At 38.7% G+C, this 27,635-nt stretch overlaps 1 protein-coding gene across 1 annotated transcript; it reads left to right on the top strand.

Annotated features, from left to right (window-relative positions):
- The first annotated feature begins 671 nt into the window (after positions 1-671).
- Positions 672-8,335, top strand: LOC131554314 (tripartite motif-containing protein 16-like). Its single transcript, XM_058799578.1, has 6 exons — positions 672-1,437; positions 3,609-3,704; positions 3,785-4,018; positions 5,483-5,642; positions 5,783-5,830; positions 7,342-8,335. Exons 1-6 carry the CDS (start codon positions 865-867, stop codon positions 7,905-7,907), a joined length of 1,677 nt encoding a protein of 558 aa, XP_058655561.1. The 5' UTR covers positions 672-864; the 3' UTR covers positions 7,908-8,335.
- Positions 8,336-27,635: the final 19,300 nt, after the last annotated feature.

Raw genomic sequence — 27,635 nt, 5'->3', positions numbered from 1 at the left:
CGAGCATATAGACTTTTCAGTGCTTCAGATCTTATCAGCGAGGGAAAGTGACATCATTTCCTGTATCTTACATAGTTGTGGGAGATAATTCCACTGACTTAAATGCAAAGTATGGTACGGTAACAGAGTTGATGCAAGATTTACGGACACACATTTTTAAAAGAAAAAAGTTATTTTTTAAAACAAATAATGTTTTAGAATTAGGTAAATGACTCTTTAGGGTTTTTATAAATAAAATGAATGAAATATTACCAAAAGAAAAGTAGCCTACAATAAAATATCTTGATTAAACAATGATACGTGATGGAAAAAAATGCACTGACTAATTCGGACAACAAGAAATCATGATTTTCAGCTATTTAAGACACTTTTTGCAAAAATTATTATATAGTTATGGACTGTAACATCTTGTAATTCATAACAATGAGTAACACAGTATTAAAATAATTAAAAATATATCCATTTGAAAAAAGCAGAAAACATAATGACTTTGGACACCAAATGTCCTGCAATTATAGAATCACTCACTTGTCATTTATTACAGTCTCTCGCGTAAAAACAGCTTGAGATTAGACACCTGATATAAAAATAACTGCTAAGGTTTTTCTTTTTTTTTTCTTTTTCAGAAATATTTTATAAAACCATATCTAAGCCATGTGTTGCTTTGGTTGTGCTAGCAGTCCATCAGCACCAGTCCCAGTGTCTGTATGAGGCTGACATCTAGTGGACATTTCTATTATCTGGGAATTTACAGACACGCCTGTTGTTCCGTCTCTCAGACACAGAACCAGGAAGAATCAGAGAAACCGAAACTTAAGTGCTGTTGTCCTGTTGCAACTTTATATCAGCCTCACATGCAGGAAAATGGCAGAAGCCCGTATTTCAGTGGAGCAGTTCTTGTGTCCGGTGTGTCTGGATCTCCTGAAGGACCCAGTGACCATCCAGTGTGGACACAGTTACTGTAAGAGCTGTATTACAGACTGCTGGGATCAGGAGGATGAGAAGAGAGTCTACAGCTGCCCTCAGTGCAGACAGACCTTCAGTCCAAGACCTGCTTTAGCTAGAAACACCATGCTGGCTGAAGTGGTGGAGAAACTGAAGAAGACTAATCTTCAAAGTGTGGTTCCTGCTGGAGCTGGAGATGTTCAGTGTGACGTCTGTACTGGAAGAAAACACAAAGCTGTCAAGTCCTGTCTGGTGTGTCTGAACTCTTACTGTCAGAATCACCTCGAACAACATGAGAGTTTGTTTAAAGGAAAGAGACACAATCTGACTGAAGCCACTGGACGACTGCAGGAGATGATCTGCCAGAAACATGAGAAGCTCCTCGAGGTTTTCTGTCGCACTGATCAGAAATGTATTTGCTTGCTGTGTTTGGTGGATGAACACAGAAACCATGACACTGTATCAGCTGCAGCACAGAGGACAGAGAAAGAGGTGAGGACTGATGAGAAATTAAATTATGCTTATTTTTATTATTATTTAATAATTTTATTCCTCAAGAGATAATAAAGAGGTAACAGTATTATTTGTTCTTTAACAAGAATTCATTATAACCTAAACCGAGTGATCAGAATTATATCAATGAAAGGCTTTATCTCGCGATAATGATCGCATCTAACTCTATATTATATTAGTTGTAGGACTAGCATACATTATATTAGTATTAGTAGCCTAATATTTTGTCCAGGTGGTATTTATTCTCATGCTGATGTGAATAGCCACATAATTTTACTTTCAGGCTTTGTCACAAATGTATGTTTCTGTCACGTTAGTAAGTAAGTAAAATTGTGATATTTTATTTCCAAATTCTGGCTTTTTAAACTCTCAATTCTGAGTTTATATATCACGACGAGATATAAACTATAGTGACAGACTCGAGTTGTTAAGAGCACTCGTTGATTTAGGGTGAATTAAGGGTGAATTAAGGGTGATTGGGACAGTTTTTGAATTTCCGACTTGAGCAAGATTTCTTGCCCTAAATTAAAAACATCAGCCCAACACATGCTATATTTCTTTAATTCGACCCATTTGAGGAGGAAACAATGTTATATTATGATGAAAGGATGCGTGACATACACTTTTCTGTAAATTGAGGGAAAAAATTGTTTTGGTAACATTTGGGTGATTGGGACAGCACATTTTTTCATTGATTTAGGGTAGTGCAGGAATATTTAAGTTAGTTCATACTTTAATATAATTTTATATATAATTTGAATATTTCATTTTCTGTTCATCATTATTAAGAGCCCATGTTTATTTCTGTTCAACTTTATTTCTCACTTCATAAATCCATCCAAAATTCATACAATACAACACATGTAGCCTAACTGAGGTAAAAGAAGGCTTGAAGTCCAAAAGTCATTGAAAATATTTAAAATTAAAATATCAGACAAGTAAAAAAAAAAATGCTTCAGGTCCAAAACAAAAATAAATAAATAAAAAATAATAAAACAAATAAATTGAGTGGCCCCATCATCCCCATACACATGTTAAATAGCAAAATGCTGTTTCATGCTTTTAGAGTTGTTTACACTGTTAAAGAGTTGGATTCTCATGCTCAGGGCCGTTTCTAGCCATTTTGACGCCCAGGTGAAATCCCTATTAGTGATTTAACTTTAACTATGCATTGGTGCAAAAACAAACACCTTTTAGACAAGCTTCACATGAAACATGATTTCTCGACTGCCACAAATACTGCCTAAACAAAATACTGGTTTTGTGCACTTTTTTATGTACCAATATTTTAAATCGCATGCAACAATCAGAAGCAGCAATTGACAGCGCGCTGATCCAATGGCACACAGGCATAGTCAGAATGACAGTACTCTAGCACAATGATGCTGTGATGTTGGGGGATCCAGTGGGGGCGGCAATCATATTTCAGGGTGTCCGTGCCACTCTTGATCACAACCCTGTTGAAATGTAGCAGCAGTACGTGCCCTCACTGGCGTCCCTCCAGCTGATGGTGCTCTAGGCGACCCCCTAGCTTGCCTATGCCTAGAAACGGTACTGCTCATGCTAAGCTTGGACAAAGTTTAAAAAAACAATTTGGACGTATAACAGAGTATTTCTGTGCCAAAAATCTCACTTCCGGGTTCGTACAAGTTTCGGAGAGTTTTTTTCGATCGTGGCTCTTCATGACGTAAACGAGGGTGGAACTCCTTATATGGGCATTTCTCCCGGAAGAACGCGCCCGTGCACACATCGACCAGCGCGAGAGCAAGAGGACTCGCTCGGGAAGAATGTCTTTAAAGAAGTGTGTTTTTGGTTGTGAGGGAAAGATAACCTTGATCAGTGATGACGTCACAAATGGGGCTATTTAAAATCGTGATGTTTCAAAAGGGTAGAAAACAAAAACTCATATTTTAAATTGGGTTAGATTTAAGATACGAAATGTGCAATGTTATTGTGGAGTAACCATTTAATAAATATCAAGGACATTTTGACTTTGTATTTCATGACCACTTTTAAGCTAATATTCCAAAAAAAAAAAAGAAATTGCCACTGATCCACTCCACCAATATTGGATTCACAAAACCTTTATATAATGATTTAGTGGTACATTGTATGTAATGTAACATATTTAAGCATTATTTCTTCAACAGAGAGACTTGAAGGAGACGCAGAAGACGTTCCAGCAGAGAATCCAGCAGAGAGAGAAAGATCTCCAGCAGCTGAGAGAGGCTGTGGAGTCTCAGAAGGTGAGTCTGGAGAAGAAGAGAAGTTTGTCTCAGTCTCAGTTCAGACTCACTGAAGCCTGAATCACTGTGTGTCCTAACAGCGCTCTGCACAGACAGCAGTGGAGGACAGTGAGAGGATCTTTACTGAGCTCATCCGCTCCATCGAGAGAAGCCGCTCTGAGCTGATACGGCTGATCAGAGATCAGGAAAAGCAAGCAGTGAGTCGAGCTGAAGGACGACTGGAGCGACTGGAGCAGGAGATCAATGATCTGAGGAGGAGAGACGCTGAGCTGGAGCAGCTTTCACACACACAGGATCACATCCAGTTCCTGCAGGTAACACACATCTAGAAGAACAGGGTCATAGTGGACTTGAGCAGATCCTGCTGTGACACCAGAAATTGAGAATTTGCTGGCATAAAATTACCAGCACATCTTCTGTTAAATTTACGGACATTTTCTTCAACATTAAAACGGAAAATCCTGTAGATTTATATTTTCTTCTGTACCATAAACAGACAATCCGTTAAGCAAAAATTTCTAAAAAAATGATAGCATAGGCCTATCTTTAGCAGCAAATAAATCCAGCACAATATATACAAATTGAACATGGTTTATTTTTACCTCGTGTAAACATTCTTAAAAGTGCGTTTAGTAGCTTTTATTTGCCTTTAACAGGTGAAGACAAAAATATTATGACATCAATTAATTAAAAAATGTGTAAAGCACCATTGAAAATGCTCGCCAAAAATTGTCATTTTGACATTATTTTGTGTGTTTTTGTCCGTGTAAGTGTGAGAGAAAACTCGATCTGAAGCGGCATTCTCTGCGCGTGCATGACATGTGCACGTTCACAGACAGCGCGCCAGTAACTTTACCGAATTAACTTCTGGTGCACGCGCGTGTGTGTATCATAAGACAATAAAACGTCTAAACCTACCTCGTTTGGCAGAAAAGTTGCGTTATCCTTGAAGAATTCCGCGATGTCAGATCTTCACCTAGTCGTATATCTCTTTTAAATAATAATAATAATAATAAAGTCGTAATAGTATCTTCTGTTCTTGACAATTCCTCTGCCAGCTCCTGTTGAAGGCATAAAGCGCTCTAAACACAGTTGTACCGCACTTTAGATTTAACGTTATCACAGTTTAACATCACCTCAGTAACGTTAATATACCGGATGCGTTACGACACGCTCAGTAACAAATACACCGCATCAACAACAATTAAAAGTTAATAAACCTTTATTTATAAACCTGAAAGTGAGCGCACTGTAACACGAAACTTACCTCCACGTCGAATAAGATGTGACGGTGTACTGAAAATGTAAAATGGCTCCGACATTCATTTACCAAACAAGGCAGACAGCAACTAAGTTAACATTACATTTGACAAAAAAATAATTCACCACCGAAGTGTAAGAACGGTTCCCCAAACCCGAAATCAGACTTTAAAATGAAATTTTGACTGAATAATGGCGTCTGCTCAAGCACTTTTCGCGCCGATAATCGACTGAGCTTCTTGTTCCCACAATGCAAAGCCCAATTTAAAAAAAATACGGAAAATTCCTTCAAATTATTACGGTATATTGTACAGTATTTTTACGGACTTTTTTATAATTTATATATATATATATATATATATATATATATATATATATATATATATATACAGTGCATCATATTCTTTTGAAAGAAACAAATGGTTTTCAGCTGTAGAAATCATATCAGAACTGTTCTTTCACTTGTATAAGCGGTGTCTCTGTGTGGAGCTGATGAGTTTGATTTGTGTTTTCTGTAGAGTTTCCAGTCTCTCTCAGCTCCTCCTGAATCTACAGACGTAAATGATGATCTCTTCAGTTCTCTCGTCTCTTCTGATGATCTGAGAGAATCTGTTCATCAGCTGAGAGACAAACTGGAGGATTTCTGCAAAAAGGAGCTCAGGAAGATCTCAGACAGAGGTAAAGTCCTGGAGATTCATCTGCTCTCAGAAACCAGTCCATCATCATCTCATATCATGGAGAACATCATATTAGAAATGTGTTAGGAATGGATGCAGGATCATGAGAATCACACTGTTCATGTCTGTTGATTTCCACAGTCACAGTCACCAACATTGTTCCCAGGACCAGGAACCACTTCCTACAATGTAAGTCAATAAGAAAACCAGCAGAAAAACTCACTGAGTGTGTTCATGTTCTTCTGTAGAAGCTGAAAGAAGAGTTTATAATTGATGAGCTAAATGATGATTTGCACACACTGTAAAACTTGAAGTTAAAAATACTCAAAACATTTGAGGAAACTTATTGCCTCAAAATATTTGAGTAAACAAACTAAATTTTTTTTAAGTTAGTAGAGCTTAAAATTTTATGACAAATGGTGCGGGGCTGAGAGCCATGGGAGCCAAGCCAAGCCTCTCTTCCATGATCCCACCCCACTCTTCACAATGATATTTACAAACAACTTGCTTCCATAAACAGCTCATTCATTCTGATCTTTATAATTACCATATTGACCCGAATATAAGACAACCCTGATTTTTCCAGATGTACCTTTTGGAAAAAGGCTTTTTAAAAACCAAATATTGTTTTTTTCTCTCTCTTTCTCTCTGTAAAACAATTTTTTCTTAAATTATTTTTATATTGCATATCTTTCGTATTTTAATTTTTGTTTTGAAAGTATGGTAAATACTGCTAAAATGTACCAACAATGAAATTATCAGTAGATTTGAAATCTTATTGTAATCTTCAAATCTGTGTACTGTCTTATGTTTTAAAATCACTTAAAGAGGAAGTGTGTTCCTATCAAGCTAACATGACAGTCACGACTCATGCCGCTGTAAGCATTTTCTTTTTCTTTTTTGTTTTCGCTCGCGATCTTTACAACACACATTACATATTCCATCGCACACTCGTTTTATGCGTTTTTGGCGCCACCTATTGTTGTGGGTGCATTATTTACATGTCAAAGTCTAGAGCCTGAATATAAGACGACCGCTTTTTTCAGATGTATTTCCAAGAAAAAACACATCGTTTTGTATTTGGGTCATTACGGTAAGTACTAGTTAACAAAATCACAATAGTGCATGCCAATATAGTTATCGAAAAGACTCTCATTATACTATTGCATGTAACTAGTCATACAACATGCAGTATATATAGTCTAAGTAAGTTTTGCTGTCCATCCTCAACCTAACCACAGGCTCTACTCTTCACCATAATGGTAACACTACAAAACCAACATAACCAAAACCTATTTAAATCCTAACATCACACAACATTTAAGTACTAACTTATGTTTCCCTATGTTAATCTTGTGCAAAACACACAAAATGACACTTAATTTCAACATTTATTTTCCTTGTTGTCTGATGCAAAGCATGATGGGAACTAGAAAACTCAATAATTTTAAGTTCAGCTTACTACAACGACATTTTGAGTTTACAGAACTTATTTTAATTAAGTCCAATAAACTTTCATTATTATTTGAGTGAAATTAATTCATTTCATTTAATTCATTTCACTGTTCCGTTTTACAGTGCAGGATATTTGGTCATCTGTACTGAGACACTGATGATACACTGAACATGAAGAGTTCAGCTACATGAAAAGATCAAACAGATTCATAATTCCTGATTCTGATGTGTTTTATCTCCATCAGATTCCCATCAGCTCACTCTGGATCTGAACACAGTGAATAAACGCCTCCGTCTGTCTGAGAGAAACAGAGTGATTACTCACACTTTCACAGATCTGCCGTATCCTCATCATCCAGACAGATTTGATGTGTATCGTCAGGTGTTGTGTAGAGAGAGTGTGTGTGGACGCTGTTACTGGGAGCTGGAGTGGAGAGGAGATTATGGTGTGTTTATATCAGTGTCATATAAGAGCATCAGCAGGAAGGGACAAGGTGTTGATTGTGTGTTTGGATATAATGATCAGTCCTGGAGTTTGATCTGCTCTCCCTCCAGATACTCATTCAGACACAATAACATAGAGACTGATCTCTCTGTGAAGCCCATCATCGGTAGAATAGGAATGTATGATGATGATGATGATGATGATATTTATAGAATAGGAGTGTTTGTGGATCACGGAGCAGGAACTCTGTCCTTCTACAGCGTCTCTGACACAATGAGCCTCATCCACACAGTCCAGACCACATTCACTCAGCCGCTCTATCCTGGGTTTAGAGTTGGTTCTGGATCATCAGTGAAACTGTGTTGATGAATCAGAATAGACTGATGAGAGATTCTACCCAGAATGCTTTGAGCTGCATGATTAATCAGTAACAGTGAGATGTTATAGGCCCGGTTTAACAGACAGGGCTTAGACTAAATCACGATTAGGCCATAGTTCAATTAGGACATTTAAGTACTTTTTATAAACGTACTTAGAAAAAAACATTACTGGTGTGCATCTTGAGACAAAACGAAGGCACTGATATATTTTAAGATCGGTCAGTGCAAGTTTCTTTCAGTTGAAACAGTTCAGACTTACATTTTAGTCTAGGATTAGGCTTAAGCCTTGTCTGTGAAACCGGGGGATAGAGTCTCTTCTTTTCTCTTCATTAATTTAAGACCGCAGCTGAACTTCTGTCACTGAAATAACATGAATCAGAATAAATACTCATATACAGTGAGGAAAATAAGTATTTGAACACCCTGCTATTTTGCAAGTTCTCCCACTTAGAAATCATGGAGGGGTCTGAAATTGTCATCGTAGGTGCATGTCCACTGTGAGAGACATAATCTAAAAAAAAAAATCCAGAAATCACAATGTATGATTTTTAACTATTTATTTGTATGATACAGCTGCAAATAAGTATTTGAACACCTGAGAAAATCAATGTTAATATTTGGTACAGTAGCCTTTGTTTGCAATTACAGAGGTCAAACGTTTCCTGTAGTTTTTCAGCAGGTTTGCACACACTGCAGGAGGGATTTTGGCCCACTCCTCCACACAGATCTTCTCTAGATCAGTCAGGTTTCTGGCTTTGAGCTCCCTCCAAAGATTCTCTATTGGGTTTAGGTCTGGAGACTGGCTAGGCCACGCCAGAACCATGATATGCTTCTTACAGAGCCACTCCTTGGTTATCCTGGCTGTGTGCTTCGGGTCATTGTCATGTTGGAAGACCCAGCCTCGACCCATCTTCAATGCTCTAACTGAGGGAAGGAGGTTGTTCCCCAAAATCTCACAATACATGGCCCCGGTCATCCTCTCCTTAATACAGTGCAGTCGCCTGTCCCATGTGCAGAAAAACACCCCAAAGATGATGCTACCACCCCATGCTTCACAGTAGGGATGGTGTTCTTGGGATGGTACTCATCATTCTTCTTCCTCCAAACACGTTTAGTGGAATTATGACCAAAAGTTCTATTTTGGTCTCATCTGACCACATGACTTTCTCCCATGACTCCTCTGGATCATCCAAATGGTCATTGGCAAACTTAAGTCGGGCCTGGACATGTGCTGGTTTAAGCAGGGGAACCTTCCGTGCCATGCATGATTTCAAACCATGACGTCTTAGTGTATTACCAACAGTAACCTTGGAAACGGTGGTCCCAGCTCTTTTCAGGTCATTGACCAGCTCCTCCCGTGTAGTTCTGGGCTGATTTCTCACCTTTCTTAGGATCATTGAGACCCCACGAGGTGAGATCTTGCATGGAGCCCCAGTCCGAGGGAGATTGACAGTCATGTTTAGCTTCTTCCATTTTCTAATGATTGCTCCAACAGTGGACCTTTTTCACCAAGCTGCTTGGCAATTTCCCGTAGCCCTTTCCAGCCTTGTGGAGGTGTACAATTTTGTCTCTAGTGTCTTTGGACAGCTCTTTGGTCTCGGCCATGTTAGTAGTTGGATTCTTACTGATTGTATGGGGTGGACAGGTGTCTTTATGCAGCTAACGACCTCAAACAGGTGCATCTAATTTAGGATAATAAATGGAGTGGAGGTGGACATTTTAAAGGCAGACTAACAGGTCTTTGAGGGTCAGAATTCTAGCTGATAGACAGGTGTTCAAATACTTATTTGCAGCTGTATCATACAAATAAATAGTTAAAAAATCATACATTGTGATTTCTGGATTTTTTTTTTTAGATTATGTCTCTCACAGTGGACATGCACCTACGATGACAATTTCAGACCCCTCCATGATTTCTAAATGGGAGAACTTGCAAAATAGCAGGGTGTTCAAATACTTATTTTCCTCACTGTAGACAGTAAGATCAGTGTGTGTGTGTGTGTGTGTGTGTGTGTGTGTGTGTGTGTGAGTCCTGCTGAGTGACCATGTGTTTCTCTGCTTTTCTCAACCTCTATTTTTGTTGATGTAAATCACTAATTTAGTTAATAAAATATTATTATCATTATTATTATTATTATTAATGATTCACGAGTTTGTGTGCTCATATAATCTTAGCATTAATGGTAAACAAATTTGGCTTGATGTCTGCAATGGAGGGCTCAGAGAGACTATTCTACTCGAGCTCCGATAGCACCTTATAGACAGAAAGATAAATAAATATGCATAAAAAGGAGGAGATGGGGAGGAGGGATGCTGAAAGAACTAACAACGGAAGTGATAAAAGGCTGTTTTTATACTTGGATATTAATTGGAAGATTACATGGGCGTACTCCTCCTGAAATTATTTTAATAACTTCACTTAATAATTCATATTTTAATTTGTAATAATTGAGAAAATATCATTGAAATAATTTATTTATTTCTGTTCTCTGACTGATGTAAATTAATCTTATACCCACTTTACAAACAAAGGTGATGGGTTTTATTCCTCCTCTGTGCAGATCCTCCGTAGACAAATCAAGCACCTTATTATAGTTTCTTCTCTCACCCTAAAATCTGTTGACATAAAAATCATAAAATGAATCATATGTTGACCTGTATTACCATAAAATCAGACTACTGCTTATAAAATAGGATTCCCGGGAGGGGACGTCTTCGGTTCACTTAGTTTTGTCGTGGCCACGAGATCGTTTTGTTGAGGTAACGACATCCTTATGTCGTGGTGGCCACAACTTCTTATGTTGAGGGAACAACATCCATTTCTCTTTAATGCATAAACAAACCTACGTGACCATAGCAACCCGGGATTATCAGAGATGGATTCATTAATATTTTATTTTGAATTATGAAATTATTATATTAATTATTATAAAAATTATTACATAATTAAATTATTATATTGACCATAGGCTACCGGACTGTAGGCTATTGCACGCGACGTAAACAGCATTTGTATTAAGTTTATCATGAATAAATGTTACATAAATTACAAAACAGACCTACATGAAAGCATTTTTATCCATCCCACAGTCTTGCTAGCTGTGTGTGTCCATTAACTGATTGTCTTTTTCCGTAATATTTGTATATTATTATTAGCTATTATTATTATTATCATCATCATCATCATTATTACCCAGATAGCAAAATTTGGCCCAGTTCTGGCTGGGTCCCCGGCCCAAAACTGGCCCACACACTGAAAACCGACTCAAACTATTTCCTCAGATGCGGCCCACATCCTGTAAAATGACTCTTATTTATTGACGTGGCCCAGATCTGGCCCGCATACTGTAGAGTGACTTCTATTATTTTATGTGGCCCAGGTCTGGCCCAGACACTTTAAACCAGATCAACCTGAGACTCGGCTTGGTCCCCGGGCCCAGTGGCGGCGCCAGGGGCTATAGCACCAGGGGCTATAGCCCCATCCGAAACTTGCTTAGCCCCGGCACAGCCCCACCAAGGATTTCCAAAAGATTTTCCTGTTTTTTAACTGTGGTGTCACTCTCATTAACATTGAAAAATAAATATAAATACCTAAAAAAATGGTGCCTAATATGTGGCCTATAAACAATTAATAATATGAGGGAGGGGTCAAGCAACTCAAGCAAGCAACTAGCAAAGTCTGCGCAAGACGGTGAACGAAAGTTCACTATAGAGAAAGTGAAAGTAAAACAACAACAAAAAAAACAAAAAACTGACGGTTAACGCTGCATTAACAGCGCATATTCTCTCTGAGACAACGAGTATATAACTGTCTTAAATTATTCCCTTAATATTTCTCTTGTGGCTCGTAAAGTGAAAAACATGAGACGAAACGTATTTCGCGTTAAACAGGTTGTTTTTGAAAATCGGTGCATGAAATAAAGCTGCTCTGAATTTTCATTGATGACTGCAGTGTTAAAAATAATTATAGGTCTATAATTAATTGTATAAATTAATAGACCTGTTTTTAAAAAAAACTATCACAACTATGCCTTTCATAGGGGCAATAATTTCATGTAATTTAATAATAAAAGTAATCTAATAATAATAATAATAATAATAGGCCTAATAATAAGAAGAATGTAACAGGCCTACATTAATTGGAAATGCTAAATCCTCTTAATATTGCCATTTTTTTTATGCTTTTGACAATATCTCTGGCTATCAACACATGCATGATACGATGCAAATCAGCACAGGGAGGTTATCACCTGCAATGTGTGCCCGTGTGGAAATTACTAGATATGTGTAAAATAAAAAATAAAGATAACTTAAATAAATAAATTGTCACGGCTGTCTGTACGGTGCACACAAAGTACGAGCGAAGACGAAGGTTTAAAGGGAATAAGGTATTTAATATAACTTCAGATTGAGGAGGTTCACACACACAGGGTAACATAAGTAATAACCGACAAACTAGAACTCAAAAGGACAGCAACTAATATAGTGGAGATAACGAGTGGCAGACAGGTGAACACAATGAAGGTGATTAACTGATAATTAGACAACGGCAGAAACTAGGTCACACATGGGGAATGAAAACACAAACAAAAGTCCATAACTGTGACATAAATAAAATAAAACAAAATAATGAAAAAAAATCCCAACTTTCTTTCTTTTCTATATTCATTCATAAATTATATTACTTTGTAAGTGTCATATTTGGCAGTTGGCATTAGAAGTTATTACTAATAACAGTGGCAAGTTTAATACCACAGGGAAAAAAAGTTAAATATGCCTTTTTCAAAGCTGCTGTATATAAAAAACTGATAGCTAAAGTTAGGCGTTCATTACTTTCTCTCAATTTTAGTTTTTTAGCACCCCCAACAAAAAAATCCTGGAGCCGCCACTGCCCGGGCCAAATGTGGCCCAGAAACTGCTAAATGTAATTCAGCAGTGAAACACAAATACAACCATTTAAAAACATTAAAAAGGCTTTACTTGTAAAATTGTAAGAATTATTATACTTTAATATAAATATACAGTGGGTACGGAAAGTATTCAGACCCCCTTAAATTTTTCACTCTTTGTTATATTGCAGCCATTTGCTAAAATCATTTAAGTTCTTTTTTTCCCCCTCATTAATGTACACACAGCACCCCATATTGACAGAAAAACACAGAATTGTTGACATTTTTGCAGATTTATTAAAAAAGAAAAACTGAATATCACATGGTCCTAAGTATTCAGACCCTTTGCTGTGACAGTAGGTGCGTTGAAATTTTTTTTTTACAACTTTTTTTGTCATTCCGATTAAAATCATTCCGATTGAAAGATTCGATGAACTGTTTACATGAGACGTTATCTAATCCGATATGGTGTTTACATGTGCCTGTGCTTTCGATTTTAGGATATGCTAATAGCCTACAGTGACAACAAAAACAAGTCGCCAGAGGAACGCCCATATTTACGTTAATATTTTTAATATCTGTTTGCACTTGCTTAGAATAATCGGTTAATATTTGAATCCCTTGCGTTCATTCGAGCGCTCAGTCATATGACCAGAACGCGATCATAGAAATCATACGCCCCTCTGTAATGCAGCTGAGATTAATTGTGCTCTGATACTACAAAGTTGTACTGTACTTAAATGGAACAAATACACGATTTCTTACCAAGAGTTGCTGAACAATGAATCAAAGGAGCATTGCTTTATCACAATCGTGTTTCGTACAACATTCATGGCGTGAGCACGTATAAATTCAAGCAGATCGGAAATGAGAGCAGATAGTCTGTCACACAGCAAGCGTTCTCTTTTCTAATGTGTTTTTAACTGTCATTTGTATTTGTATAGATGACAGATTCATAATTTCCGATCTGCTTGAATTTATACGTGCTCACGCCATGAATGTTGTACGAAACACGATTGTGATAAAGCAATGCTCCTTTGATTCATTGTTCAGCAACTCTTGGTAAGAAATTGTGTATTTGTTCCATTTAAGTACAGTACAACTTTGTAGTATCAGAGTACAATTAATCTCAGAGCTGCATTACAGAGGGGCATATGATTTCTATGATCGCGTTCTGGTCATATGACTGAGCGCTCGAATGAACGCAAGGGATTCAAATATTAACCGTTTATTCTAAGCAAGTGCAAACAGATATTAAAAATATTAACGTAAATATGGCAAGGCAAGTTTATTTATATAGCACATTTCATACACAATGGTAATTCAAAGTGCTTTACATAAAAGGAAGTGAAATAGTCATTATTAAAAATAATAAAAATCACAACAATAAAAACAAAGTGATTTAAAAATTGATTTTAAAAGAATTTAAAACATTTAAGAATAGAAAGTGATTATACATAGTGCAATCAGTTCGGACGTAGCACAGTGCTCATTCAACAAATGCACAGCTAAACAGATGAGTTTTGAGTCTGGATTTAAAAGTGGCTAATGTTTTAGCACATCTGATCTCTTCTGGAAGCTGGTTCCAACTGCGGGCGGCATAATAGCTAAAAGCAGACTCCCCTTGTTTTGTGTGAACCCTTGGTATTTCTAACTGACTCGATCCTAATGATCTGAGTGGTCTGTTAGGTTTATATTCAGTGAGCATATCTCCAATGTATTTAGGTCCTAGGCCATTTAGAGATTTATAAACGAGTAGAAGTACTTTAAAATCAATCCTAAATGTAATCGGAAGCCAGTGTAAGGACCTGAGGACTGGTGTAATATGCTCAAATTTCTGGTTCTAGTCAGAATCCTGGCAGCAGCGTTCTGGATGAGCTGCAGCTGTCTAATGGTCTTCTTTGGAAGGCCGGTGAGGAGACCATTACAATAATCCACCCTGCTGGTGATAAAGGCATGAACCAGTTTCTCCAAGTCTTGACTGGAAACAAAACATCTAATTCTTGCAATGTTTTTGAGATGATAGTATGCTGATTTAGTTACTGCTTTGACATGACTACTAAAACTAAGGTCTGTCTCCAGAAACACCCCAAGATTTTTGACTTGGTTTTTAGTTGATTGACCCCTAGAGTCAAGGTATGCATTCACCTTGAGAACTTCATCTTTGTTTCCAAATGCAATGACTTCAGTTTTCTCCTTATTTAACTGAAGAAAGTTCTGGGACATCCAACAGTTTATTTCATCAATGCATTGGCAGAGGGAGTCAATGGGGCTGTAGTCATTTGGAGATAAGGCTAGGTAAATCTGGGTATCATCAGCATAGCTGTGATAGGCAATTTGGTTCCTTCTCATTATTTGACTTAGTGGGAGCATATACAGGCTAAACAAGAGCGGTGCAAGAATTGAGCCTTGTGGGACTCCGCATGTCATGGACGTCCCACTTAGACTTATGCTCTCCTATACTCACATAATAACCTCTCCTTCTAAGTATGACCTGAACCATTTGAGTACCATCCCAGAAAGCCCGATCCAGTTTTCCAGTCTCTAGAAGTATGTTATGATCAACCGTATCAAACGCAGCACTAAGATCTAGTAGTACCAGAACTGATATTTTGCCTGAATCAGAATTGAAGCGAATATCATTTATTATCTTAATGAGTGCTGTCTCTGTGCTATGATGTGCTCGGAAACCAGATTGAAAATTGTCCAGGTATCCATTTAAGTTTAAGTGGTTGTTCAGCTGATTAAAACTACCTTTTCAATAATCTTACCTATGAACGGAAGATTTGATATTGGTCTATAGTTGTTCAACATTGTGTTATCAAGATTGCGCTTTTTCAGAAGGGGCTTAACAACTGCAGTTTTCAGGGAGTTTGGAAAAGTCCCAGAAAGAAGTGAAGCGTTTACCACTTCTAAGAGATCTGCTTCTAAACAGTTAAGCACACTTTTGAAAAAAGATGTGGGAAGTGTGTCAAGATAGCAGGTTGATGATTTAAGGTGCTGTACTATTTCTTTCAAAATTTTGCAATCAATTGCTTCAAAAACAGACATAGTCACTTCTTTTTGAAATTGCGGTCGAATCTGTGTGACCTCTGCAAAAGTAGATATGCCAATCTCCTTTCTGATATTATTGATCTTCTCAGAAAAGAAGGAAGCAAACTCATTGCATTTACTGTCGGAAAGCATTTCACTGGGAATCTGACTTGGGGGGTTTGTCAGTCTCTCCACAGTAGCAAAAAGAGTGCGAGAGTTGTTTAAGTTACTGTTTATAAGGTTTGAGAAGTAGGTCTGTCTAGCTGTGGCTAGTTCCACATTGAAAGCATGAAGGCTGTCTTTATAGATGCTATAGTGAATTTCAAGTTTTGTCTTCCGCCACATCCGCTCAGCTTTTCTGCATTGTCTTTTCATACTCTGAGCTGCTGTTGATTTTCTCCATGGTGATTTTTGTCTGCCATTCTTCTTGCAGACCCTTGTCGGAGCAATATCATCAATAACATTCTTAACTTTTGAGTTAAAAGAATCCAGGAGAAGATCAACAGAGTCTGCAGAAATGCTTGGTGTTAAAGATATAGCCTTCATAAATAGCGCACTAGTTTTCTCATTAATGCATCTCTTTCTGACAGAGACAGATCTAGATTCAGTGGTAACAGAGATCAATATATCAAAGAAAATACAGAAGTGATCAGATAGTGCTACATCCTTAACAACAATGGATGAAATGTTTAGACCTTTACTGATGAGTAAATCTAGAGTGTGTCCACGATTGTGTGTGGGTTCATGCACATGCTGGATCAGATCAAAAGTGTTTAAAACAGTAATAATTTCTTTTGCAGTTTTGATTTCTGCATTATCTATGTGAATATTAAAATCCCCTGCAATAGTAAAACAGTCAAACTCTGAGGAAATCATTGATAACAGTTCTGTGAACTCTTCAACAAAGGCTGGAGAGTATTTTGGAGGCCTGTAAATAATGATAAACAGAATGCGTGGAGCACCTTTCAGCACAATACCTAGATATTCAAAGGACAAATACTGACCAAATGACACTTGCTTGCATTGATAAACATCTTTAAATAGAGCAGCTACACCTCCACCTCTCCTAACAGTCCTGCAGACACTTGTAAAGTTAAAGTTAGGAGGGGCTGTTTCATTGAGGACTGTTGCACTGCAGCTGTCTTCAAGCCATGTTTCATTTAGAAACATAAAATCCAGGTTGTTTGTGGTTATAAAATCATTGATCAGAAATGATTTATTTTTTAGTGAGCGAATGTTTAAAAATGCTAACTTGATGGAATTACATTTTGTCTCTACAGCAATCTTAGATTGACGCATTACAGGCCGCAGATTAGATGGGTCAGCCGTACGGTTTGAGAAGGCCTTAGACTTTCTATCACGTGATAAAACAGAAATATAAAAAGCTACAGGCACACTGGGTTCCCGCTTGTTCTGTGAACATTTGCGAGTGTTGCTGCTAATATAGCGGGGACCCGACACATATCACTGAGAGCTGTTATCAGTTGTTTTTGGTTCACCTACAGCCGATGGAGGAGGGTTTTGGCCCTGGCGTTGTGGCAGCGGACGGAGAGCTCTCACAGGAGGAGGAGGGAGAGCTGGGCCTGCTGTCTTTGGTGGTTGTGGGGCCCGCCGTTTTTAGTTGATATCTGGGGCTTGCAGCGAGCAGTGGGAGAGTTTGGTCCCAGCATACACCAGTTCCTCCATTTTCTGTGAGAAGCTTAGAAGTGGAGATTCTGGAGAGAGGATAGTGTGTCTGGCGAGCGGGGCTCTGGCTCTGGTGTTTCCGGTGGCTGTGATATGTTGTCCTGGCTTCCCTGGCTGTTTTCCAGATAGTTGTCCTTGGGTGCTGAGTCTTGGAGCTGATGTAGTACGTCACAGTCTGTTTGTGATGAGCTGTGTGGGCAGGGCTCAGCCGGGATAGTCTCTGTGAGGAAAGTTTGTTTTGGTTGCGTGGTGTTATCAGTGTCCTTGTGGGATGTGTCAACCATAAGATGACTCTGAGGCTGACATGAAGTCCTGTGGTCACTCATATTCTGTCCAGGTGTGTGTGTGCCATTGAGGCCGAGTGGATTGGCACACACCACTGAAGGATGACGGAGGGAGAAATAGATATTGTCCTTTAGCACTCTCGCACCAAGTTTGTTTGGGTGGAAGCCGTCCAGTTTAAACAGTTGTCTATGGCCCCAGAAAATATTGAAGTTGTCGATGAAGTTGACTCCTTTTGTACTGCAGGTTCTTTGTAGCCATGTATTCAGCCCAAGCAGCCGTGAAAACATGTTAGTTCCTCTTGCTGGGAGTGGTCCACTGATGAACGACTGAACTTCAAGTCTTTGAATTGTTTCAAAGAGTTCACTGAAATCCTTCTTAAGCAGTTCTGACTGCTCTTTCCGAATATCGTTCTTCCCCACATGGATGATGACTCGATTTGCAGTCTTGTGCTTCATCAGAATGTTCCGAAGTTCCTTGTTCACATCAGAGACGGTTGCTTGAGGAAAGCAGCATGTAGTTGTAGTCCTGCTACTGATGTTTCTGATAATAGAGTCGCCCACTATCAGAGTCCTGGGCTCGGCTGCGCTCTGAGCTGAGTGCCGCTGTCTGCTCGACCTCGAGCGCCTGTTAGTAGCGACGTTAGCTGCTGGCTGATTCGATCCATGTTTTGTCACATTTGGGGATTCCTCACCCACATTCATTAATGCTTCAATCGGTTCTCAAGATGTATAGGGGTTGTAAAATGCCAGTGTTTACAAGTCTTGTCATAGCCGTATCTGGGGTAGAGGATGCTACCGCAGCAATACGAGATACTCGTGACAATCTGATGTCTCGAGTGCCTTTGGGTCTCGTTCCCTGTTTGTGCCATCGATTAGTCTGTCGATCAGCTTGTTCTTCTACACTTTGTATAAACTGTTGAGATTCACTAGATTCATAGGACTCACCGGCTGTATGCTGAGGGCGTCCGTGATGCCGATCTGCTGTGTGTTCCACCTGTTTTGGAGGTCCAGCAAGTAACTTTGTTTCAAGAACCGCAATCCTTTGTAGAAGTCTGTGGCAGTTCATGCAGCAAGTAGATTCCACAAGGGACATTTTCTTTCCGTCTGTTTGAATGTAGGCAGCTGTGTTTTCCGCCTCCGAATGTAAACTGCTGGCAGTGGGAGGCAAAGAGTCTTCCTTTTCTAAAAACTGTGTTGTTTGAGCACTGTGCTGATATGCTGAAGTTAAAATCTTAGAGAAATCTGAGAAAAGTGCATAAATATGGAGCGAAGCGCAGAGCAATAAGCAGGAGCGTCCGAACAGTAGCGAAGCCGGAAGCAGCCTAATCTAAATATGGGCGTTTTTTCCTCTGGTGACTTGTTTTTGTTGTCACTGTAGGCTATTAGCATATCCTAAAATCGAAAGCACAGGCACATGTAAACACCATATCGGATTAGATAACGTCTCATGTAAACAGTTCATCGAATCTTTCAATCGGAATGATTTTAATCGGAATGACAAAAAAAGTGTACATGTAAACGCACCTATTCATATATTTAACTCAGGTGCTGTCCATTTCTTCTGATCATCCTTGAGATGGTTCTACACCTTCATTTGAGTCCAGCTGTGTTTGATTATACTGATTGGACTTGATTAGGAAAGCCACACACCTGTCTATATAAGACCTTACAGCTCACAGTGCATGTCAGAGCAAATGAGAATCATGAGGTCAAAGGAACTGCCTGAAGAGCTCAGAGACAGAATTGTGGCAAGGCACAGATCTGGCCAAGGTTACAAAAAATTTCTGCTGCACTTAAGGTTCCTAAGAGCACAGTGGCCTCCATAATCCTTAAATGGAAGACGTTTGGGACGACCAGAACCCTTCCTAGAGCTGGCCGTCCGGCCAAACTGAGCTATCGGGGGAGAAGAGCCTTGGTGAGAGAGGTAAAGAAGAACCCAAAGATCACTGTGGCTGAGCTCCAGAGATGCAGTCGGGAGATGGGAGAAAGTTGTAGAAAGTCAACCATCACTGCAGCCCTCCACCAGTCGGTGCTTTATGGCAGAGTGGCCTGACGGAAGCCTCTCCTCAGTGCAAGACACATGAAAGCCCACATGGAAGGACTTCAACTGAGCAGTCAGGAAGTGCATGTGTAAAGAATTGTCGGAAGACTTCCTGTCTGACAGAGAGGAGAGGAGAGAGGTTTAAACCCAACTTTACTGAATACTCTTTTTCATCAGTATATCATTACTAATACAATAAATCCTCATTCATGACATATTTCCTTAATCTTTTAGTCAAATGTAAAACCAAAACATACTTACAACAACAACAGTCTTTTAAAAATTAAGAACAAGCTGTTCTTCATAAACAAAACATAAAATTTCCCCTACACACCATTTTTCTCTGAAAGTTATTAAATCTCCCACCAAAACATAGTAAGAAAATTCAATTTTCAATCTGTTTGCAATTAAGCCCTTCAACATTTTCACTGGCTCCATTCCACCAATACCTAGTAGTTTATTTTTTCTAGTCTTCCAAATTGACAGTTTTTCTGTACCTAAAACATAGTTTAAGAGACCAAAAATAATCTTTTTTGACATTCTATACTTTACACCCCCTACAAAAACACATTCTGAAAAATTTCCACCGAAACCTCTAAACCATTCCATCAAAACTTTAAAAAGCTCTTCCAATCGTTTACAATTAAAAAACAAATGTTCCACAGCCTCTTCTTCACCACAAAACTCACACTCCCCTCTAACTGCTGGTTAAGGTGAGACGCATATCTGTTTGTTGCTATTGCCCCATTAATAAGCCTCCACTGCAAACCCCCAGTCCGTTTCTGTAGTTGAACCTTATACAGGGACCTCCACTGATCTCTCAAGGGGAAGTTTGGCCCAAAACTCCTTGTCCACTTCAACGGCTGCCGCTCCTTCAGTGCCTCTTTATGAACAGTCTTAACACATAGGTTATATAAAACCTTTTTAGACATTTCATCAACTGTTCTTGTCTCAAAAGTTTCAGAGCCCTCTGTAGGTTGGTCTTCTAACACACTGGTGTCACAAGTTGATGAAATTAGCAGTTTCTGAAGTGAAATGTCAGTCTGTTCGTTCAGATCTTCTCTTTGTATAAGTTCTCTATAAGGTCCTGGCAAAAAAGAATGTATTTCCTCCAAAAAACGAATAGCCAGGCGTCAAGATCGCAGTCCCGTGAAAACCATTATCTCCTCCAGACTTCCCTCCATCCGAACTGACCAAATCTTTTCATTTTGTACAGTTTCTTCTCAGCATGTTCTGCTGTACACTCTTTGAAGACATCAGTGTATCATGAACTACTGGATTATGAAACAGTGGCTCCTCCAACACCCAGTATTTAGGGATTTCAAAGACTTTTAATCTTGAAAGTTTTAGCCCATGCTTGTAATAAACACTGATTTATAAAAAGATGTGATCTCTGTTAAGTCCATCTCTTGAATTTATATCCAGAAAAGATGCAGATCATAGTTCAACCCCTCTGCTCGTCGCAGGATAGCACCAGCGGTACGAGTCCATACCAAGTCTTTTCTACACAAACGTTTTTGGGCTGAAAGCAGTCTGAAAGCTTGAATTCTGCTCTTAATGTCTATCAATCCTTGTCCTCCTTCACAAGGAGGCAAATAAAGTTGTGCAGCACGAATCCAATGTTTGCCATCCCAGAAGAAATCAACTAGTCTCTTTTGTATAGAAGTCACCAATTCTTCTGGTGGTTCAACCACCATTAACTTATGCCATAATGTGGACACAGCCAAATTATTAATGACCAAAACTCTCCTCTTGTAAGACATTTGTGGTAATAGCAAAATCGGGCCATGACCTTCTCCATTTATAAAAACTGTTACATCGTCAGCATAAGCAGATAATACAATTTTATTACAATTAAAATCATTTGGTATTAAAAACCCTTTAAGATCTCTTCTAATTCTTCTTAATAGTGGTTCAATAGCAATGCTATAATTGTCCAGAGAGTGGGCATCCTTGCCTAATTCCCCTTTTTACAGGGGCTGATGCACTCAACTCTCCTTCCACCTTCACCAGTACAGAAACATCTCGATATAACAGTTTTCCCCAAGAAATAAACTTTTCACCAAAACCAAAAGAACTCAAAGCACTGAAAAGATATCCATGGTCAACCCTATCAAAGGCTTTTTCTTGGTCTATTGACAAAAACCCATATTAATATTATCTTTGAAACTCAAATCAACTGCATCTCTTAAAAGAAAAAGATTATCCATAATAGACTGTTCAGGTACACAATACGTCTGATCACTATGAATAATTGTGTCCAAATATTGTTTCAACCTATTCGCTAAACATTTTGCCAAAATTTTATAATCCATACATAAAAGTGAAAGTTATCATATGATGGTCTGAAAAGCCACTAGCAATAATGGCAGCATCCATCACTCTATTATTAAAAGACTTACTCATATCTAATCTAGCCCCCTTAACTTCGTTATTACTTGCTTTAACCCATGTATACCGTTTTATCCCTTCATTCCTATTTCTCCAGACATCACTTAAATCATATTCTTGAATCACTTTAGAGAGCACTACACCTGACTGAAAATGAGGTTCTTCACTGTTCCTATCAACATTAACATTTTCAGTGCAGTTCCAGTCCCCAGCCATAACTATGCAAACATTTTATCATATTGTGAGATATGACTCTTTATTTTTAAAAATAGCTCAACCCGGTCTGACCCAACATCTGGTGCATAGACATTAATAAATGAAAATGTTATTCTTTCAGCTTCAGCATGGACAAATAACACTCTTCCAGATACTACTTCTTCAATTTTGAAAATTTCCAACAGTTACAATTTTTGAAAACAGAACAGCAACTCCAGCACTTTCACTAGAATCATGACTGAGTGCATATTTTCTCTCCCACCATAAGCCCCGCTCTATCTAATTAGACCTATCAGAATGAGTCTCTTGTAACACAACAAACTTTCATAATTTTCATAAATTCTGATAGTATAGCTCTTTTATTTTGATCTCTCACTCTATTTATATTAAAAGAGCCTGTTCTCATATGCCCCTTATTAATAAAAGATGAAGAGACAGCAAAAAGCAGAAAAACACCCAGTGCATCAGTCATTTTCCTATTTTTTTGAAGACGAACCTTTACGCTTTCTTAGTTTTGTAAGCAGTTTCCTCAATCTAAATCTCCTTTTTTCATTCAATTCATCCAAGCCAACAGTACGCTGTAATTTAACCACGGATTTCACAAATTTCTCAGTATCTGAAAAAAACAAACTCTAATTTCTACTACTCTTCCAAATGTCTCATCCAAAAAAAAAAAACATTTATCTGTTGTAGAGAATAAAGTTACTATCTTCCATTTGAGAGCCTGTTTCAGAAAAACCTGCCATTTGAAAGAATGAATCCTCATCCCTCATTTCTATTTTCATCCTCTAACAGGCCTTCTACAGTACTTTCCATTTTCTGATCAAGCATTTCAACTCCACTAGTACTTGCAGTCTCAGAACTCAAATCATTCTGTAACAGAGCCGACGAGACGAGAGATATGCGGATCCATTTGCAGGCTTTTATTAGACAGATGTGGTCATAACAAGCATGGTTCAAACAGTGGCAAACAGATATAACACAGGCAAGACAGAGTAATCCTAAGGCAATCGTGGGTCTTCGATCGGCGAACAATATCCAGAGGGTTTGAGAGGAAGAGTAGTCCAATAACATAAGCAATAGTCCAGGGCATACAGAGATCAGACGAGACAAGAAAAGCAAGCAATAATCGAAATAAGAAATTCAGGCAAAGAACAAGGCTAAACTATGAACTAAGGAAAACAAAGAATGGCTCTGTAAAGTAGCTATCACACGGTGAGGGATAAACGCTGAAACAATACTCGGCACTGAATAGAGGTGGGAACTTCCTATTTATGGTGTGTGTGTAATTGAGTGCAGGTGAATCCAATCCGTGCAATGGAACATGGGAAATGTAGTCCAGGGTGATGTTTAACAGTCTGTGTGGTGTGAGAGTCATTATAGTAGAACAGCGACCTCTGGTGGCAATTGTACAGAAGGCCACGGACCGGATTCATGAAACATTCTCATCCATATCATCTTCTTGTACAACTACAGACTGACTTTCATCTTGTCCTGCATTTTCCTGAACCTCAATTCCTTCATTTTCACTCTCATGTACTTCAGCTATAGCCTGTTCAGTTACCGTTTCCGTTCGTTCTATTTGACTATTCTCTCCAGCCGGCTCATTTACATCAGATACTACATTATCAGCGTTATCCTCCTCATTCATGTTCGCTTGAACTTTATGAGGGCAAGCAGTTCGCTTGTGGCCAGTGTCACCGCATTCAAAACATTTCAATCCAGCGGAAGAAGCATAAATCATAAACGACTTAATGACCCGAAACGATATATCCAGCATTGGCTCTTTTAAAAACATGAAAACTTGTTGTCGAAACAACATCACATGTTGCAATTCCGAACTTATACAACCCAGTGATATGACTTTAAACGGGCTCACGATTCTTCCAAACCTAATGAGTTCTCTCTCAATAACTTCATCGGGGATGAACGGCGGCACGTTCGAAATAATTACCTTAGACGTTAACGTAGCCAAAGGAAGGATTGGACAAAAACCTCCATTAATCACAACACCACTCTCAATAAGTTGCGCAACAAGTTGCTCCTCTTTAAGAAAAACAACAACCGTGTTTTGTGCATCCTAGACACCGAAGATATATTTTCACAACAGATTTGTTCTCCCACTGCTAATAGCACACTTTCCACCGTAACTCCTTGTTCCGGTGTTCTGTTGATTTGTGCTACCCTGTCAGATTTTGCTACCTCCCATTAAAACAGTAGATAGTACAATTCGACAACGAAAATGCTACCTGTCAAATTATGATTTATTAATGTCTACACCTACCACAACCCTAAACCTACCCATACAGTAATGCAGATACATTAAATATTGTTGTTCAGCATGAGAAAAAAAGACGCAATATTGATGTGCGCATACGCAGTAAGCCCTGGTAGGAAAATCTGACGGGTGGATAAAATGTCAGGACACCGGAGTGAAGGAGATGTGCACGCTCACCTGGGAGTGACGCCATTCTCACACTCGCCAATTAATTTGAAAACGACACAAACCAAAATCTAACTTAACAAAATTAGAATATTTTAGACAAACAAAAAAGAAAAATAGAAAATAAAGAAAAAGATAAAGAAAATATTTAAGCGGACAGTTGAAACTGAAACGTTCTTCCCCACCGCACCCTCCACCACTCTCATACTGTACATCTCGCGAGAAGAGAAGAGATTATTAACTGGATGTATCATCACAGATGCTTTATTACTTACCTGCTATCAAAATGGGAAAACACCATAATATTCAGTATGTTTTTATATCTAGGTAACCCAGTGTTGGGGAAAGTTCGTTTTTAAAAGTAATCCATTACAATGTTGCATTACTCCATAAAAAGTAACTAAGTAATGCAATATTGTAATGTATTGCGTTACTCTTTTTTTTTTTTTTTTTACATGGGCTGAGCTTGCTTATTTGTTTTTAATAACAAAAAACCTAAAGGTTATATTTTTGGCAACTGTAAAGGCCCTTTCACACCAAAAGTGAAATGAATAATCCTCAGGCTGAAGAAGAGTCTCTGTGTCTCACTCATAATTTCTCTCAACACAGTGACAGGAAAGGCATCAGTCAATAAATGGGAAAACAAAGTTACTTATTTGAAAAAGTAACACAGATATTTTGTTGTAAATTTAAAAGTAATGCATTACTTTACTAGTTACTTGAAAAAAAGTCAAATTAAAAAGTAAAAAAAAAGTGTCATTATTCTTCCAAATTAACGTTAGATATTATGGGAAGTGTTGCTACTTACACTAATTGGTGCAGCATAAAGATCCTTTAATGGATTTGAATGATAGAAATGTGATAGTGTGTCATGTGTATGGAAGGTTAAAGAGATGGGTCTTTTAAACTCACAGAGTGTGTCTGCCTCCTGAAGTCCTCCCTTTTGATCAGCTGGAGCCACCTCTTCATAGTCCCCTTGAACTCCATTGCAGCAGCATTAGCTTGAAGGTTTTTCCAAATTGCAGCCTTGAAATATATGTATAAATATATATTGTAAGGTAATTATTAAATCTTAAGCATTGCAGTTTTTTACAATCATTAGGACCAGACCCTGAATTCGCACCCTATATGTTTAATGAATGTTCATGCAGCAGTTCTGAATTTCTCAAAAAATGATGTCAGATTACATATAGTGTTCAGATTAAACTTTTAAATTTGTTTGCTCATAATAATCTCCACCACAGTAAAATAAGTATGATTTTAATCACATCATACAGCATATATATGCTTCAAAAGTTCTCATTCACTCTAAAAACGGAACCTGCTCAAGTGCAGCAGACAGATTAGGCCTCCATTCAAGAACAAAAGATGATGCACTTACATTTTATGGCTTTCTCTTACATAACTATAATGTTTTTTCTCTGTCAGAGCTTCCCACACGGCAGTGTTACCACAAAATAAATAGTATATTCATAATATTTATTATGTTACCACAAAATAAATATTATGAAGTCAAGATGGCGCCGCGGATGGCAGCCATGGTTTGTCGCTGCTTGGTACTTGTTCTTTTTTTGTTTGTTTGTCCTGTCTTAAGCAACTTTTTCCCGATCAGCTTTACTAGAAACGAACTCCTGGACATCAGAAATGGCACACCAAATAATTTTCTGCCTACATTTGAGCAATCAGACGTTTTACTGGACATTTTAATCGGAGGAGCTGCGTTGCTATACAAGCGCTCCAGGCGACGCAAGCGAGGGAAGCGCGCCGGCGCGCTCCTGAAACTCCGACAGCTCTCTGATCACTGTTTGGTTCATCTTCTACCAGCCTACAGGCAGAAACTCAAATCTGCTAAGCCTGTAGTAAAAACTGTAAAGAGATGGACTTCTGAAGCAGAGCAGGCTTTACAGGCCTGCTTCGAACTTACTGATTGGAGTGTTTTTGAGGCTGCAGCTACTGATCTGGACGAGCTTACTGACACCGTGACGTCCTACATCAGTTTCTGTGAGGACACGTGTGTACCCACCAGGACTTATTTAACATTTAACAATGACAAACCTTGGTTCAGTGCAAAACTCAAACAGCTTCGCCAGGCCAAAGAGGATGCCTACAGGAGTGGGGACAAAGCCTTGTACAAACAGGCCAAATACACACTGAATAGGGAGATAAGAGTGGCAAAATTAAACTACTCTGGAAAGCTAAAAAAACAGCTTTCAAGCAATGACTCTACATCAGTGTGGAAAGGCCTGAAAGCCATCACCAGCTACAAGAGCCCATCCCCCAGCACTGAGGCCAATCAACAACTGGCTGAAGACCTGAACGAGTTCTACTGCAGGTTTGAAAAGACTGGTCTGACACCCCACACCCGCTCCGACCATCTCACAGCACAGCCATCCACACCCTCACCCTCCCTCCCCCCTACTGTTTCTCAGCCTGTACTCAAGATCTGTGAAGATGATGTATGCAAAGTCTTCAGAAAGCAGAAGATAAGGAAAGCCAAAGGCCCAGACGGCGTCTCTCCAGCCTGCCTCAAAGCCTGTGCTGTCCAGCTATCATCCATCTTCACATTGATCTTCAACAGATCACTAGAGCTGTGTGAAGTCCCCTCCTGCTTCAAATGTTCCACCATCATCCCTGTACCCAAGAAACCAAAAACCACAGGACTTAATGACTACAGACCTGTTGCTTTAACATCTGTGGTCATGAAGTCATTTGACTGGTGTTGGCCCACCTG

The sequence above is a fragment of the Onychostoma macrolepis genome, chromosome 02 (genome assembly GCF_012432095.1).
Source record: "Onychostoma macrolepis isolate SWU-2019 chromosome 02, ASM1243209v1, whole genome shotgun sequence".
Lineage (NCBI taxonomy): Eukaryota > Metazoa > Chordata > Actinopteri > Cypriniformes > Cyprinidae > Onychostoma > Onychostoma macrolepis.
Note: the sequence above shows the minus strand (reverse complement) of the source record. Positions and strands in the feature narration are given on the sequence as shown.